This window comes from Lepisma saccharinum, chromosome 1 (assembly GCF_977018435.1).
Source record: "Lepisma saccharinum chromosome 1, izLepSacc3.1, whole genome shotgun sequence".
Classification (NCBI taxonomy): Eukaryota; Metazoa; Arthropoda; class Insecta; order Zygentoma; family Lepismatidae; genus Lepisma; species Lepisma saccharinum.
Window position 1 is genome coordinate 186,251,185 of NC_139229.1, and position 17,375 is coordinate 186,268,559.

General features: G+C 41.8%; 1 protein-coding gene across 2 annotated transcripts in view; it reads right to left on the reverse strand.

Moving 5' to 3' along the window:
• The window catches only part of LOC146005263 (LIM domain only protein 3-like), a 223,790-nt gene that overhangs the window by 8,730 nt on the left and 197,685 nt on the right, over nucleotides 1-17,375 (reverse strand). The window contains exons 4-6 of one of the 2 annotated variants that reach the window (XM_083144368.1): nucleotides 6,208-6,445; nucleotides 4,932-5,057; nucleotides 464-605 (exon numbers count right to left, since the gene is read on the reverse strand). In XM_083144368.1, coding sequence (XP_083000494.1) covers nucleotides 464-605; nucleotides 4,932-5,057; nucleotides 6,208-6,445 — 506 coding nt within the window. The remainder of the gene's footprint in view (nucleotides 1-463; nucleotides 606-4,931; nucleotides 5,058-6,207; nucleotides 6,446-17,375) is intronic. The other variant, XM_083144377.1, reaches the window with a different exon arrangement.

A 17,375-nucleotide genomic window follows, 5' to 3' on the forward strand; every position in this document is an offset into this window, starting at 1 on the left:
TGGGCGTCCGGAAGGGGGGCAAGGGTGGGGGGCGTGTACCCCCTGGAAAATGAATCAACGAAAAATGATATATTTCATACATATAATTTAATTTTAGCCACAATAATATGTGTTAATTATTGCATGAGTATGATAAATTCAAATTTAAGCAATGTTTTTTGAGGGAACAACACTATTATTGGGGTAAATGTGCCTCGTTGTCCCCCCCTGGAAAAAAATACCTTCCTTGCCCCTCCCTGGAAAAAATCCTGCGGACGTCCATGTCCCCTTCTTACAGTAGGTAGAGAATACAGCTGAAAGCAAACCACTGTTGTTCCTCGAACCGAAACGAGAGAACCGAATAGAGTGTGCATTGTTCCCGCCAACATCTAATTTCAAAATGGCCTCCGGCCTACTTCAAAAAACAGAGTGTTATTGCTTTGCATTGTTGCATGATTGCGACGGACCGTCGCTGTGGGCATACCTGCAAATTACTGACTTGCCTTCGTATGTGTGCTAAGCTGCTAGGGTTGTACGCCATATTTGCAAATACCAGTCGTTCCTCGTAGTCGTACTCGCACAGGATCTTGTTCTCGCACAGGTAGAATCGGTCCCCTACGCAGAACCTGGAAGGAAAGAAGGAGAAAAGCATTATCACATTCACTTGCAACCAGGCATGAAACAATGACAATGTGTATAGATAGACCAGAAGGCTTATCCCGGTTCCGTTCCCGCCACTAGGTGGCCTTCCGTCTGCTGGAGCACTTTGGCAGCCATCACGTGAGTGCTTCCACCCAATAAGATCATCGCTGGGGACAACACGTGGTTTGTTCTCTGCCAACCAGAGCTCGCCGTTCTATTTGAGGGGAGAATTTGAACAGTTGGTTGCTGCATTCACATCGGAGGGTAGGGGAAGGCAACCGACACATGAGAAGCAGGTATTTCAGATGGTGAATGGAAAAGAATTTGCCTTCTAAGGACTTGAATAGCTCATTGATTGCCCCTTCGAAGGACTCGCGCAACAGGACGACGGCCAATCGCCATGTTGCTCCGAGCATTCGTCTGCAACAACGCTGTCCAGATGACAGACCATTTAGTGGCGGGAACTGTACTAGAATAAATATTCTGGCCTACTACTAACAGACAATATCCTGACAGCTTTTGTTATAAATGAGTTTCAGTCCTTGGTTGGACTCTTGACTAAAAAATCTGCATTAATCATTATGGCAGATCCGATTCTTCGTTATGATTTCTTCATCCTCCCCGCAACTGTTACGGAGGTGGAATATATATGTACGTAGGTCGGTAAGCGACGCCCTGAACCCCTCTGGTACCATATCCAAACTGAGGAAAATGTTCATATCCCGATGGCCCTTCCAAAGAGAAAATATTGCATCTCCCCCTTCCAAAAAAAAACTCGCATTTTAACCTCCTTAGTTTCGAAATTTTACCGAGATACGAAGCAGCTGAAACTCACTTCCTCAAGATTTCTTGATCTCCTGACGTCAGAAATTATAAATGGCTTTCTCAGCTGCTGACGACTCGACAACTAATTCAAGCAATTTTGTTGGAAATGGTTTTTAAAATCCAGAAGCCGCCTTTCATAACGGAAGCTAATGGATTTTTTCCCCGCTAGATGTCACCAGATAACGCCCTTCCTCCGTTCGTCAAACGGCCCGATGGAGGAAACGCGGGACAAATGTTTTGATTAAGCTCGCATATAATTATGCTTATCGACTGCACAGCACTTGTGTGAGTGTGTGTGCACGTCCGCCTTTTACTTGTTATGATCTTATCTCGGCCTGGCGCCATTTCGATTACTCATATTCCAGTCAGATCATTTTAGAGCTCTAAGCGGCAAAGATGAAACAATAGCCTTCAGCACTGTTGTAATTTAAATGAAAGGGAAGTGGGGGGAGGCTATCGGTCTTAAGTTTTCCGGAAATATTCTCAATCCTCCACCCCACCATATGTTTTAATCACTTATTGGTTCTGAATCAATTCATAAAACAAGAGAGGACTGGCGTACGCAGGATTTTTTTGCGTCGGGGGCTGGAATTGTAAAACTGTATATCACACAGATGCTTTTCAGGTAGGGGCAAAATAAACTATAAAATATTTTGCAATTACAATTTTAAAAGTTGTTCAATGACAAAATTGGTATTAGGGGGCATTTTGAGGGAAGTTTCTATTTACCATTTTGGTTTTTCCCGAGGTCTTCACTGTTTTCATTTGAAAATTAGGATTTTTTCAAAATTTCGAGAGGGGCTGCAGCACCATCTACTCTCCCTGCGTACGGCAATGCAAGAGATACTTATTTGGCAATGTCCACTGCACTTAATGTCGGTGCTCCTAAGATACATGGACGATTTCGTGGACTTCAAACGGTATCAGAAAAATAAGGGGCAGGGGAGCGGGACTAGTTTCTGGGGTGTAAGGAGGTGAAGAAATGTAAAGGTATCACATGCGCATGGCACCAAAACATGGAGGCACATGAGTGTATGGGGGTAGGGCTCTGGTCATTTTCGATCTTGGCAAGACTGGAGATGATGTGATCAGCATCACGTTCCAACCACCTTTAACCCAGTTGATTATAAATTGGGTGGGCCTCGAAGTGGCTTTATGCAGGAACATTGTCTGGAAAATACCCATCCGACAGCATACGGACTGGTTCACAATGGTTCTATATACCGTACTAGACGAAGACCAAGATGATGGGCGATAGAGCAAAAAATGGAGAGAGGAGGAAAGATATGGAGTACATACATGAAGAAAACAGAATCCGATGGCAAGTTTCGTTGAGGAAATACGTAAAACTTCATGTACCGTCAATGCAAACATACGATATTAAGTTGCAAAAAGAATGTGACGTCGAATTCCTTTTATGACTAAAATGTCGCATACCAGTCTAAGCCAGTACACATTTCTAATAATCGTGTTGAAAATCGCAAAGGAAAAGACATCAAAAGAACACAACTCGAATATAATTAACCAAAGTACATAAAAAACGTAACTATGTAAGAAACAAAAGGCATCTCCCTCGATAGCGTAGTGGCTAGTGTCGTTGCCTTGTAATCAAGTGTTCCCATGTTCTTTTGTCGGTGGAGGAACATTTTACTGTTTTGGATACCACATTGAATTATAAGCTCAGTCCAGAATAGCCTACCTGAGCATCAAGACATTGCAAATCTTGGACAAGAAAAGCAAAGAATCCGTCCATATTGGCCATCAGTTTAGTTTAGTATTTATTCACGAAGGTGTTCTATGCGACAGAATGCGGATTAATTTTTGCAGGAATAAGCAGAGGTACTGGTCTGTAAAACAATAGTACAATGCACTGTTTAAGGGTTAACTATTATCTGGGAGAATAATGTATTGTTAAAATCCGGGATATATATATATATACAGGGTGACTGGTAATTAGATGTATTCCCTGAAAGGGGTTAAAGTAGAGACAATTTGCAATAAAATTGACCATATGATACCCCGTCCGAAAATTAGTAGTTTTCGAGATAATCGAGTTTCTATTGTTTTTTCTAAAAATGACAATTTTCCACATAAAAAGATGAATTGAGAAAAAACTGATAATTGTAGGAAACTTATTTAAGCGTTTTCTGATAGCTAACAAACAAGTGGTTCGTTTAAAAAAAGTTTTTTTCCAAATAACAATCACATGTAAGTACCGGGTGGGTCTAAACTTACAAGTGATGATAAAAAAATGCACTCTTAGTTTACTTGGCAACGTATTAATAACACAAATGGTATGACACGAACCGTACAAATTACTTAAATTACTTCCTTGAGTCATCAGCTATCCAACAAGGTACAAATGTTGCTAACATTTACATTTGTGTACAAGAAATAATACTTCATTCATCTTCATGTGTATGGAATCAATGAACAATACAATTAAAGAACATTACACGTCTTGCTCAAAGTGGGCACCTCCGTTACGAATGCAGGCACGCAGGTTTTTACGGGTCATTTGGTCTCTTAACTCGTGATGTGATGGTGGCCTTGACGTGTTGACCAGCTGTTAAGATCCTCTCCCTGAGCTCTTCTTGCGAGTTTACCGGTGGCTTGTCATGTGGCTCCAAATGTAAAAGTCGCAAGGCGTCAAATCGATCGGGGGATCGAGCTGGGCAGTCATCATGCTGATAAATCATGTCACGTCTTGTAGCGAGAGGCACATCCTCCAACAACATTGCCATCCCGTTCCGCAAAAAATGTTCATAAGTGATGCCATTTAAGATTTGGGGCAGGAAAAATGGCTCGATGAAATGATTGTTGATTACGCCCATCCATACTTCTGCCTGGGCGTGCGACAGTGGCTGGATGAAAAGTACCCAAAGAAATGGATTGGCCGAGGCGGACCGATTCCCTGGCCGGCTCGATCCCCCGATTTGACGCCTTGCGACTTTTACACGTGCAATTTGGCACAATGTTTGAAAACCTTGGTTTTTCCCAAAAAATTCTGTACATTTAGACATTAGCACTTGCGTGTTAGATCCAGTGAGTTCTTTCAGTTTCGTTTCTACTATACGGACTTCACCCATGGAAGCTGCCAAAGTGTTCGCGGACGATTCAAGCTTTCGTATGGAATTGGAGAGAAAGGACAGGTTTGTAGAGATGTATACCAATTCGATTTTTAAGGAGGGATCCTTCAACAGTTCTTGCAGAATTTCTATAGAAGTCAATGAGCGATTTTATGTATTTAAAATGAAAATTCGCAAAATATGTATTTACATACGGAAAACTGGAAAATATGTGTTTTTATGTAAAATAAAATTTGCTGTGTTGCGGAAACAATCTCACTCAACAACCAGTTTCAAAGATATATTTCCAGCATTAAACAATACACCAGATGTCAAAAGAAGAGAGAATGAAAGCAGCCGTGGATAATTTGCCTAATGTTAACTGCGCCGCCCACCAAACGTACTCCTATCACTTACCTATGATTGCACTGCTGACAGGCGAAGCACTCCAGATGGTAGACGTTATTTTTGGCCCGCATCACCATTTCAAACGCTGGGATCACCTTGCTGCACGCCGCACAGTAACCTGTTGTCCCAAACAACCTGCAAAACAATGGACAAGGTTAAGAATAGACGAAGAACCATTCTTTCACAATACCACGTTATCTTGGGCTGCATCAGTAAATCCTTTCCAGAAAATTTCTTCCCTTTCGAAAAACAGCTATGATAGACCAAATTGAGAAAAGAAATATATGTTTCGAGTTCAAGCGAATCTTCCTGTGGCGTGCTTTTGCTGTTATCTAGAGGATATGGGATAGATTCGTGTCATATTAAGACTACGTTCTATCACATATATCTAGACAACAACGAGAGAAACCCAACATAAGATTCACTTCGATGCTCTAGAATTAATTCTAAACAGAGGCAATGTTTCAGAATTTTGAATATCATAACAGCTTCCCTACAGATGAAATTTTTTTGAAAAATTCTTGCTGGCACAAGTCAAAACCCCAGCGGCATGGGCAGTAGACTTACAGTTGAAGCAGAATTACTATCTTCATTTATGATCTAATCACGGTTTATTTGAAAGGAAAATATATGGACCCACCAGACAATGTTATTGTATATGGCGACAAATATTCAGTTACATGTAACAATGAACTAATACAATAACATAAAAAGATAAAACTCAAAGATTTAGTTGGTTAGACCTTGTTGAAAAAAATGGCTGATCAGAAAGAGAATATGAAATTGCAAACATCTTGATGTAAGATCACAGAAGGCCTAAGACCAGATGAATAGTCGATGTAAACAACATTCGAGATATGAAGGTACAAAATTGGAAGAAAAGTGCTTTGAACAGAGCTCAAATGGCAATAACCCATAAAGAGTTATAACACGGATACATGTATTATAGTACGTTTATCTGTGGTTATAGCGCCTTATGAGATCAGCGTTTTATGTGCACAAATACATGAAGCAAATAACGTGAGTGAGTTGTTAGGTAAATCTATATGTTCACTTTAAAAAGTCCGACAATTGATAGCCAGAAAGAAAATGTGAGGCCAATGTGATATATCGTTTCTAACCGAGGAACTAAATCCACTATTTTATATCCACGTATCTATAGATATTTCAAAAACTCATGTCGAACTTGCTCTGGACACATAAAAAAAAGGAGACTGTAAGGTATTACTTAACATAGAGACAAACGATCTAACATTTGCATTCACGAGGACCACCCGTCACTCACCTAAGGTAGTCCCTTTTGCAGAGAATGAGATTGGCTTTTGTGTAGAGCGTGGAGCCAACCTCCCCGAGGCGGCAGTCGCAGCATCCGCACTTGAGGCAGTCCTCGTGCCAGAAGAGGTCCAGCGCCTTCAGCAGGTACCTGTCCGTGATCCTCTTCCCGCAGCCAGCGCACTCGCGAGGCCCCGCGCCGGGAGTCGAACCCGACACTGACACCTCGCGACCCTTGTCCATCGTCGCATCTGCAAAGGTAAAAACAGCATCTTCTAAAAAACAACTTCACATGATAATGTATAGTGAGATTGGTGTAGTATGGAACTTTCATAACTATATCGGCACAAGACAATAAGAATATTAAACATTTGTATTTTTGTTATTTACTTTCGCCTTTCGGTCACTTTTTGGCAAATCGTGATGATGAGGACGAATGGGGATAAGATGAAATTGATGAAGAATGAAACGCCCATACGCAGATCGGGATTCGATCCCAGATCTTCGGTGTCGACAATCGACTATTCAACAGGTTCGAAAATTTGAGCGATAAACAGCAGACGTTTTTCATAAATCCAATTTTATGGTCTGATAAAAAAAGGTAATTAAAACTGTAAATATATTATACAATTCCAGATACGTTCGCTTAAAGTTATAGCCGACCCTCGTGGTGGAGTGGTTAGCACATCGCGCTACGACGGCAGGGGTTCCGGGTTCGAATCGCCTGGGCATGGATGTTTGTGAGTGTCCATTCATCATTTTCATAATATCATCACTCATCCCCATCTTCGCAAATTAGCCAAAAGTGGCACAAAAGGCGAAGTAAAATAAAGCAAATCAAATCAAAGCTTAAAGTTACAAAACGCGATTAAAACAAAATAGTTCGTGGGTTGGATAAAACTTAGTGATAAATATAAACTCGAAAGTAAGTAGAAATAACTATTGCAGAAAATGAGAACTATACGTTACCAGCCTCTGTGGTGAAGTGGTTAACGTACTACACTACCACGCAAGGTGTTCTAGGTTCGAATCCTGTGTTTGTATTTTTTTTCTTTACTTCACCAGTTCGTTATTCATCCTCTTCGTCGGAAATAACCGGGAAAGAAACTTACAAATAACGTAAATAGGAATAGAAATAGATAATTTTATCCTTCTGAGGCACTGACCTGATCAGAGACGTGCAATGTCAAACAAACAGAAGAAAATATTAATACGTAAAGATAAAACTAAGTGAATATACATGGGCCATTGCCCAGTCCTGGATCAGAAATGTTGAGGCATAATTCAAGGATGGGAGGCCACGAATTACTGAGAAGTGACGTGGCAACAATAGATCCTCCTGATGGCTCTCGATCCAATACAACGTACTAAAACCTCCGAAGAATCGTTGCTTTTCAGTAATTGCTGGGATGGCGGTGGTGGGGTAATGCAGTATAATTGAGCAATGTGTGAGATATACATTTTTCTGTATTATTTTGAGGGACGTACCCCTTTCCTCAGAAGATGGATCGTTCTGCTTTAGTCAAAACCAGTCCTTGGGTTTGCAGAAAGTATTAGTTTATTCACTCTATGTAAAGGATATGGCAAGAAGTTCCACATATTCCAATGGAATAGAAAAATGCCTTCGATGGAACATGTCATGTTCGAAGAGTGCCACACGGACAGAGTGAGGGACTGGGCATCTTAAAATGACCCCATCCGGGCCTGAAAATCTGACGGCGAGCTGAGAAAGAAGGAACTGTAGAACCACCACCACCATTGCCTGAAAACCCCCTCTCTCCCTTCCCGAACCCAGAGCTCCCTCCGCATTCGCTACTTTCCAGCCAACTGGAACGTTCCCTTTCCAAAATGCCCTCTCCCGCTCGTCGCGTTCCTCATTAGAGAGATCATGCGGGCCCGTGAAAAGAGTTCCTGAGCGGGATTCAGTCTCATTAAATTGGAAGTTTAGGGAGTAATACATCACCTCCATTAGGTAAAGCCCCCGGATTCAGACGGGCCTAACAAATGGAAGCTTGTTTAATTTGGGTACTTTGTGCAAATAATAGCGCGTCGCAAGCCAGCCGGCTAAAAGGTGCTCTGTAAGTTTTGAGTGAGCGCTATTGATAAGGTGGCTCGGGAAAGGGGTTTTTCGACTGACGAGGTGGGGTTGGGGGGCTCTCTCTCTCTCTCTCTCTCTTTTGCCGCCGCGGAAAAGGTGGAGGGGGAGTGCTTGGGTTTAGTCTAATTAGCAGGGTCCTCTCCAGTTCCATGCCTCGGATACTTTGTAATATAACGAGCCTTGTCCCGACATTGCCGACACCCTGGGAGATTAGAGGAAATGTCGGGTGATTCTGCTCCCCGCTGGCTTCAGACTATATCAGGTCATTATCCCAGCCAGTTCAAGTCGGTCGTCACCTTATATGACGTCACGTTGTGTTCTCTGTGGATGGAATACGCCGTAACGATGTTCAAGAACTTTTAATTGTAACCTCAGAGGATCCGCTCGTTTTTCTTCTACAACCTCCCTTTCCACCTCGTTCCTGGTTTTGCAGTAAGTATTGTTAGCGTTTTAACAAGGGACGTGCATGGAACGTAATGACATCTCGTCATGGACATCGTAAGGAGCTTCAACCTCTGTAAGCGTCGAGATAATTTGGATTTAAGTGCATTCGATTCATACCATGCAAGAATTCAACTTCGATTCCCGCTGTGCAGTTATAATTTGATACTGTATTATTTGTATTTCTATTTGGATGCTGGTTTACATACTTTTGGATGTCCTCTATACTTTACATAATATTCTCAGCTTATTGATACATATAGAACTACAGAGTGGCGCAGGGAAAAGGGAAAATTTCAATTGATGTAAATGCACGAATAAACACAGGAGAAAATAATTCAATGCATGGAAATGCATGTACAGGTATGCATGATTGAAATGCATTAACAATGGCATTAACCATGGCACTTCTTGAAGATGACATCGGAAAGATGTGTTCCATCTCGGAGTACAAATTCTGATATTCTGCTGTGGAAACTCTGGAATGCTCAGTGTATCATGTCTCGAGGAATGCCAGTGATTTCTTCTTCAATCTTCTGTTTCAGTTCAGCGACGGTTGCAGGACGTGTGCTGTACACTTTGCTTTTGAGATGTCCTCACAGAAAGAAATCGCAAACACTGAGATCAGGGGATCTTGGAGGCCATGGAATATCACCGTTACGTGAAGTGACCCGCCTTGCAAACAATTTGCGAATGGCCTCCATCGACTGCTGAGCAGTATGTGACGTGGTTTCGTCCTGCTGAAACCATATCTTTCTTTTCGATGTGAAGATGTGCGTCGTGCAACTTCGGTGCAGAGAATGTTTCAAGCATAGCAACAAACTGAGCACATGTCACTTTCGTTACAATGCTCTCCTCACTTTTAAAAAAATAAGCGCCGATGACACAATGATATGACACTACACACCATACTGTAACGTCGGTGCTATGTAATGGACGTTCGAGAATCTGACAAGGATTGCCCAGTAACGGAAATTCAGCTTGTTAACGTAGCCGCTAAGGTGGAAATGGGCTTCATCTGACATCCACAAATTGTCAAGGAAATTTACGTCCTCGTTAACCTTAGCCAACACCAGTTTGCAAAAACCCTTACGAAACACAGGGTCGTGAGGATGTAAAAGCTGCCCAATCTGTAATTTATAGGAGTGGAACTGTCATCCATCATTATTCTTTGTATGCTTCTTTGACCCAACTGATGAATGTTGTCAAACGGAGTGTCGAGGGCTCCTCTCAATGGCAACTCGAACTGATTCCATATTCTCTGGGGTACGTACCCTTCGAACGTCACCTGCACACAGAAAACTAAATGCATCATATCGATTGATGCACCAGAATGCATCGATTGATGCATTTTGGTGTATTTTTGTATGTCATGAAAGAAACACCAAAGTGCATCATTTGATTCAAGTGAGGATTTATTTCAGTCGAGATGCACTTTAATGCATCAGTTGATGTTCCTTGATGCACCTTCCTGCATCTTCTTGGATGATGCACTTAAACGTTTGGTCTGCTACAGAGTTTATGTAGCTCAGACGAAACGTTTAAGTGCATCATCGAAAAATATGCATTCTGGTGCATCAAAACGAATCAACTGATGCATTGAAGTGCATCTCGACTGAAATAAGTCGTCACTTGAATCAAATGATGCACTTTGATGTTTCTTTCACGACATATAAAAATGCACCCAAATGCATCAAATGGGAATCTGATTCTTTGAAGAAGCCATAAAACACACTTTAGTGCATCAATCGATGCATTCTGGTGCATCAATCGATATGATGCATTTAGTTCTCTGAGTACGGGGGCTGCTTCTTCAAGGCTGAACCAGTTTCTTCGAAATTGCGCACCCAGGCTGTAATCGCGTGAACCGATGAGACTCGATCATAACGTCCCAGCTGGTAATGCTGCCGAAATACCCTTTGCGCTGCAGCCACACTATCACCGTTCTTATAAAACGCTTTCACAGCGAATGCACGTTCCTCACCACTACAATGCACCATCATTACTAAATGCAAAGCCTTCTCAATGATGTCCCATCGGTCCCGAACAAGTGCCGGTGCTACATGTTGCTAATACTAGATTCAAAATTTCCCACCGCCACCTTGTATTTAACAGTCGCGAACGATTGCCTGATTGGTTGTAGGGATCCCCCCCTTTTTTACATTATACATTTCTCACACTTGCAAAGAAATAAAAATTCTCCCGCAATGCTAGTATGAAAGCTCTGAAATTATTGCATATATATAGATTGTGATTGTCAATGCGATTTTCACAACAAAGGATATAACATCTCAAATGGATAGGCAAATAACAACCCTTCCAAAATGTTGCTTTCTTACCAAAATTCCCTAATTGATTTGGATATCATTCTGTAGAAGTAAAACAATAAAATTATGACAAGTATTTTTTAATTAAGATTATCAGTGCCAGAAAAACATTTAAAAGAATGTAGTTCTTGTGCATTCTTTGAAAGAATTACATATATTATCTAAAGCAATTAAAGTAAGTAAAGTTTTTTGTGCTTACATGCCTGCCTCTTTCAGAAGTTATTTGTAAATCATAAAACACACGCACGCACACACCCACACACAAATACATTAAAAAAGTTGTTGATTATACCTCTTGGAAAACAATACAAATAACAGTAAAATGAAGGGGATAAGTTCAAAATTCAGATTTCAGCATGTTTCATTAATTTAACAGAAACGTTAAACTTCTGCAGGCTGTTCAACAATAGATATGAAATCACCCCACAATTGACGAAGCAGAAATAATCTAGAACAATTGTAGAATGTTACTAAGTCAAACCCTTCGAGTATAAGCCCTTCTGGTTCACACTAATCTATAGTGTGCATCTTCCTTCCGAGCTAGCTTTCTTTTAATCTTACCAAACCGCCTGTGGCGAACACGTTGCGTGGTCTACTCACAACTTATCTCTGATGGTCTCAGGTTCGAGTCGCATTCTAGGCATGGGCGTTTCTCTGAATCTATTCATAAATTTCATCTCCATCGTCGCAATTGGTCGAAACGGTCAAAAAGTGACACAAGATAAGAATCATACCAACTCAAATTTTAGTAATACACTGGCATACTTTTTACAGCCTCTTTTATTTTTGAAAAGCTCTCAGATGAGCGCATTGAATGCCATCCCTACTGATACCTGGACGTTTCGAGAGCTCGAAATATACATTTGTAGGAGAGGAGATTTTTTTTTGGTACTTTAATATCTTACCAACGTTTCATATAGGATATATTAGGTTCCTTGTTTAGCTCCACTCCGAACATTCAACCGAAAATTGGCAAAACTGTAAACATGTACTTTATACCATTTGCAACCTCAAGAAAGGGGTGTATCCCCTTTTGTTTTTAGTAGTCAGTCCTATATTTTGCTACCTTCTCCAACATTTGACGTTCTTCGAACCAAAGGGGAATTATGAATTCAACCCCCCTCCCCGCCTCCTGGGCACGACATTAAAAATTCAAGAACTAATTTTATATACTTATTTTCTTTTAATGGTAGATGAATAAGTAGATAAGAAAGTTTGTCCACGTTGTACCACATAGCGAGAACTACGACACAAGATATCATTTGGTCCCTCTTTCCTGTTCCTCGCCCTCTCCCTCCCTGCACACACTGCGGAATCACGATCGACAAATCGCTCAATTTTACGTCACCCTTAATGGGATGCTTGCTTCGAACGACTGGGACAATTTTCCATGCGTCACTCGGTTTTTTATCGCGCAAAGGTTCATGGAACCGAGAGAGGATTATCGTGATTGGTCGGTTACGCGGTCCTTCGCAGGTGCCATCTAGTTTCCTCAACATCCCCTTTATGGGCCATAGCAGCTTTCTACGGCCATCCCGCGGTAAGTGAAATGAACTGGTGGAGAGCACCCGAGGTTCGTGTGTGGAAATTCCCACCGAGAGATGGGGCGACGATCTGCTCCTCTGAAGGAAGGACGAGGATCTCTGAACAAAAATATTACATTTCTCCTCCTCCTCTCCACGATACTCTTCCCTCATCTCTTGTTCAAATTTATGGTCTGGTTGAGTGTTTTCTAAATATCGCCACATGTTTCTGTTTTCCTATATTGTAAAAGAGTCGCAAAAATTGGGAGCAATGTTGCTCTAAGTAAAGGATCTGGATTTTCCTTTGCCTTCCATCAGTGGCGTGCCCAAGGGGGGTTGGTAGGGGTCATAATACTCCTTTGGCCCAGTATTCCTTTCAACAAACAACGGCAAAGGCAGGAAGAAATGGCAATATGAAAGCTTACCAATAAAAAGTCTAAGTACCCCCACCCCCTTTCGAAAATCCAGGGCAGTCCACTGCTTTTCATGAGCTCCTAGACACCTTGGCTGTCCAAGAGTGTATGGATCCCACAAGAATGTACCATCTCTTGAGTTTAAGAACTTTGGATGTGAGTACGAAGGCAGACATGTAACAGCTGAATCAATAATGCATTTCGAAACCTTTTACTATATTAATTTCTCACGTTTGAGTAAATTGGAATTATTATATTGATTATGACACAATAATTCTAGAGTACAATTCAAACTCAAAGATTATCTGAAAGAAAACTTATTTCAGCAGTGTTAAGACTATTTACTTGTTCTGTAATTTTACTGCTATGCATTAGAAATGAAAAATTGTCATTCATGCTAGTTGAAGGATTATTTTCATTTTTGAACACCGCCTAATTAATTCATTTAATAAAGTAGAGTTGTATTTGTTTATTAGATAATGTAAAAATAAAGCAGTACAAGATAATTGTGCTGAATGCTACTTTACTTGGACTTCAATGGTTGCTTTCAACTTTTCAGTGGGTGACCTCTTGAGCCTTAGGCTTGAAAATTATATTTATCTGACAAATGTGATAGTTATTCCACGTCAAACACGTGCATTAGACGCATTCGATAAAACATAAGTTTTTGACAACGAGGGAAGGAAGATGAAAAAAAGTCCTCACGGCAAAGCTCCTGATGGGATGCTGGTTGACTCGATGAAATAACGCCTCCCGCATCCTTGCAGCCCGCCTTGGCTGACAAAGAATCTCACGCTACAAGGAGCCATTCGGAAACAAGATTTTCCAGAGTTTTCATCAACCACTTGCTGAGCGGACTATCAGGAGATGTAGATGAGGGGAAGATCTGTTTCATTCTGTCATCTCTGTAGAAAATTGCATAAACTTTTCCTCTTTTTTTCTTAATGCTGGCGTGTGGGTGGGCAGGCTCAGTATGTCTTAACATTAAACTAGTACATGATTATTCGCCTTAACCAGCAGGGGAGGGGAGCGGTTGGCCTTGCTGTCAATAACCACGGCGGCAGGGAACGGAGCAGAGTTCTGGGAATGACAGCCGTAAATATTGTATTTAACCCTTGGGAAGGTTCATTAACATGGAGACGTAAGGCTTTTCCGTTTTCTATTTGTCTATGGTTTCAATTACGCGTTGTGGCTTTTCAATAGTTAATGAGGATACGGGTCACAATGAGCCGTGGGGCCCTGAAGGGGAGAGGCCCACTGATGGCGAGGGCCGAGGGACTCTAGAAGGAGGGGTAATTTGGCAAGGTGACACCCCTCCACTCATCTCCCCCTCTTTGGTGAGCTGATGCTGTGTGTGTGCGTTTGAAAGGACCCCCAGGAAGAGGAGGAGAGGCAGTGTCCTGCGTTTTCCCTCCACCTTCTCACCAGACAGAGCTCCGTGTTCATTTGCATAATGGAAGAACAACAAATGCATTTTGTATTAAGTCCTGGAGATTTAATGGAAGGCTCATTAGGCAGTCATGACATTTGCTGGGCAATTTAAATGAAGCAAGCAAGTACTCCGGGTTTTTGGGAGCGGGGAGGGCGCATGCAAAGTTTGATGAAAGTTTTAAGTGTATTATTTGAGGATGGTTGGTCCTTGGTGTTGGTGCGCTAATTACTGGGCTCGCTGTTAATTGTCCTCGCAAGAAGTTGCCCAAGGCAGTTCCAGGGAGTGGTTGGTTCTTTGTGCGAAATGCGCCGAATATATCATGCTGCTGTTTGGTTGCAGGTGCGTTTGTTTGTGGACAGTTGACTCAGTGTATGGTCTCGTGTTCCGCCAGTCACATACACAGCTGTTCATCTTAAAAGTGGTCAGGAGACAGAGCCATGACGTCAAATAATAACACAGTAGCCAAAACGTAATCACCATGCGGCAACAGCAGCGACGTGGGGGGTATCTGATTGTTAGAAGACAGAATACCGAAACTCAAGATTTGAAAAGTCCAAACTGTCTAGAAATATTCGTGAATGCAGCGCTTGAAGTGAAAATTGCTAGCTGGGGCGGGGGGGGGGGGGGGTGTTGGTCGAGCCTTGGGTCTAACTAAGCCCCGCGACAGGTTAAGCTTGCAGCAACATTTTACACATGTAGACCCAAACGTGCGCGCAGAATATAGTTCCGCTGCAATACTGACGATTTTCTGGCTGCCTGTGACATGAACAGCTCGACGGTTGAGACAAGATTGGCACGGGAGATGCTGAGCGCCGTTCTCGCGTGGATTAATACATAAAACTTGCTGCAAACTTAACCTGTCGCGAGGATTATCCTATGTTTAAGATGGTTGCAATAGGACACCTGGGCGATGCTTATTTCAGACACTGCATGAATACACGGATGATGCTTCGAAAAAACTTTGTGACACACACAGTGCTGATCGTGAAAATCATGCTTTCATAATTTAGGCTGAAATTTCAGTTTGGAAGCAACTGGCAATGGATAAAATTACAATTGAAACGACCAATACAAGAAAAAACTTTTCTCGGTTTAATCGGGACGTCGGCAAACTTAGATTTTAGTCGAACAGAGAAATATGACCGGAAATATTGCCCAATAAGTGAAGCTGTAGATGAATGACTCGCAGTGGCGGCGATCAGGGGGGCGGGGGGCAAATGTCCCCCACTTTTTGCCACTTTTGCCCCTCCACAATGCTAAACCTTATCTACCAAGGGAAAGTAAACTGTCTTTGCACCCCCTCCAAGTTTTGGAACCAAATCGCCGCCACTGAATAAGTGTCCTCCAAGTTGCATTTTAACGGTATACAAGTACATGAAGTACGTTGTACAAATGAAACCCTGCCTAAACCGAATATACCCTCCGTGTTTGAAATTGTTTCATCCAATATAATGGAGATGCAGATGATGTCTAAGCCATTCTGAATAGACTGCGAAATCATACATGTTAGCCCTAGAACAATGGAGTCTGCTCCAACAAATGGCTCATCCATGTTCAACTCTTACCCATGGAAAGGAAAAAAAATACTCTTGATGGGTATAGTAGTGCCAATAAGTCAAAGGAGTAAAGCAAGTAGACGTGTAGTTTTATGAGAAATACTACAGAAGTATTATAGGTAATGTAAATAAAAGTTTGGGTCGATAAGAGCTAACCCACATTCGGATATTAATTATTCATATTTCGATTTCCTTCGCAGTTTTCAGGAAAGATTTGAGTTTGAAACCAGTTGCTACCAATTGTCAAAATCCACACAAACGTCTAGGTTTGGTATTTGCTATTAATTTTTGTCATCGTGATTAATAAAAATTTTGAAACTTTAGTGTCTATTTTCTTCTTCTGAGTTAGCTCGTTTCCACCCCGAACACTTCATAAGTGTAAGCGGTACATCTACAGGGACTCCAAATTTAGTGTGAATGTTCGCTACCCGCTCTCATATTTTCCATCTTCGGGTAAATTCAGACACCTGGTCCAAAATCTCAATTACCTAAAATCCTGGGTCTAGAGTGAAGATTCGCAACCTATTGCTCGCGAAACCCTGATGGTAGCGCATCCAGAAATTTTGTAAGGGCAAATATGGGGAGTGGAGTTGTGCTTTATTTGTTTTTAGTCTATCCTATATTTTGCTATTTTAACTGCACTTTTAGGGTAGTTAAATCAAAAGAATGGTGAACCCCACGAATAAGCCTTGGGCACGACACTAGCATCTGATTACTACCCAACTGCGTGACGAAACAAAACTGTATATACAGGGTGTCGCCGTGCAACATGAACAAACATTCGCAGCGTAGAGGACAAGACGAACAACGTTTCTTTGTAAAGTTTTGCTCCTTGAAGCCTCGTTTCGATGCTATGAGGCCTCTACCAGAGCCACTGGAGTTTCCAGTTTGAACTCTCCCCTTTCACAACGCTGTTGGGTGCCTGGGGAAAGTAGGCGACGTGATTGGTTGCTTGCGGGGTTGCCTTCCCTACGTATCACAACACGCACACCGAACAGCCTATTAGACGAGCATGTTCTTGAAATCTGCCCCCGCTCTTATGTTAATGGAGGTCGGAAATAATGCTGGATGTACTTTAGAAAGACTGCATTTTCTATCCTTTGGGCATGCACCCATGCCCGATTATTTCCTTGCCAGATAACTCACTAAAAGCGAAAATATGCTACAGTAGCAGAATTATACCAGCAGAGACAGGTAGCATGAATTCGCTGGATTTAACTTACACTCCTCAATTTCTACATATTACATCATCATCCATACATTAAGTTTCATATCGTATTTTATGTGTTTTGCATTAAAGGGTTTCCTACGTTGTCCACAGATATAGACTAAACACACGGCCCTTGCTTTCATTTGCCACAAAGAAGAAAAAATGTCAGTGGCAACCCTGA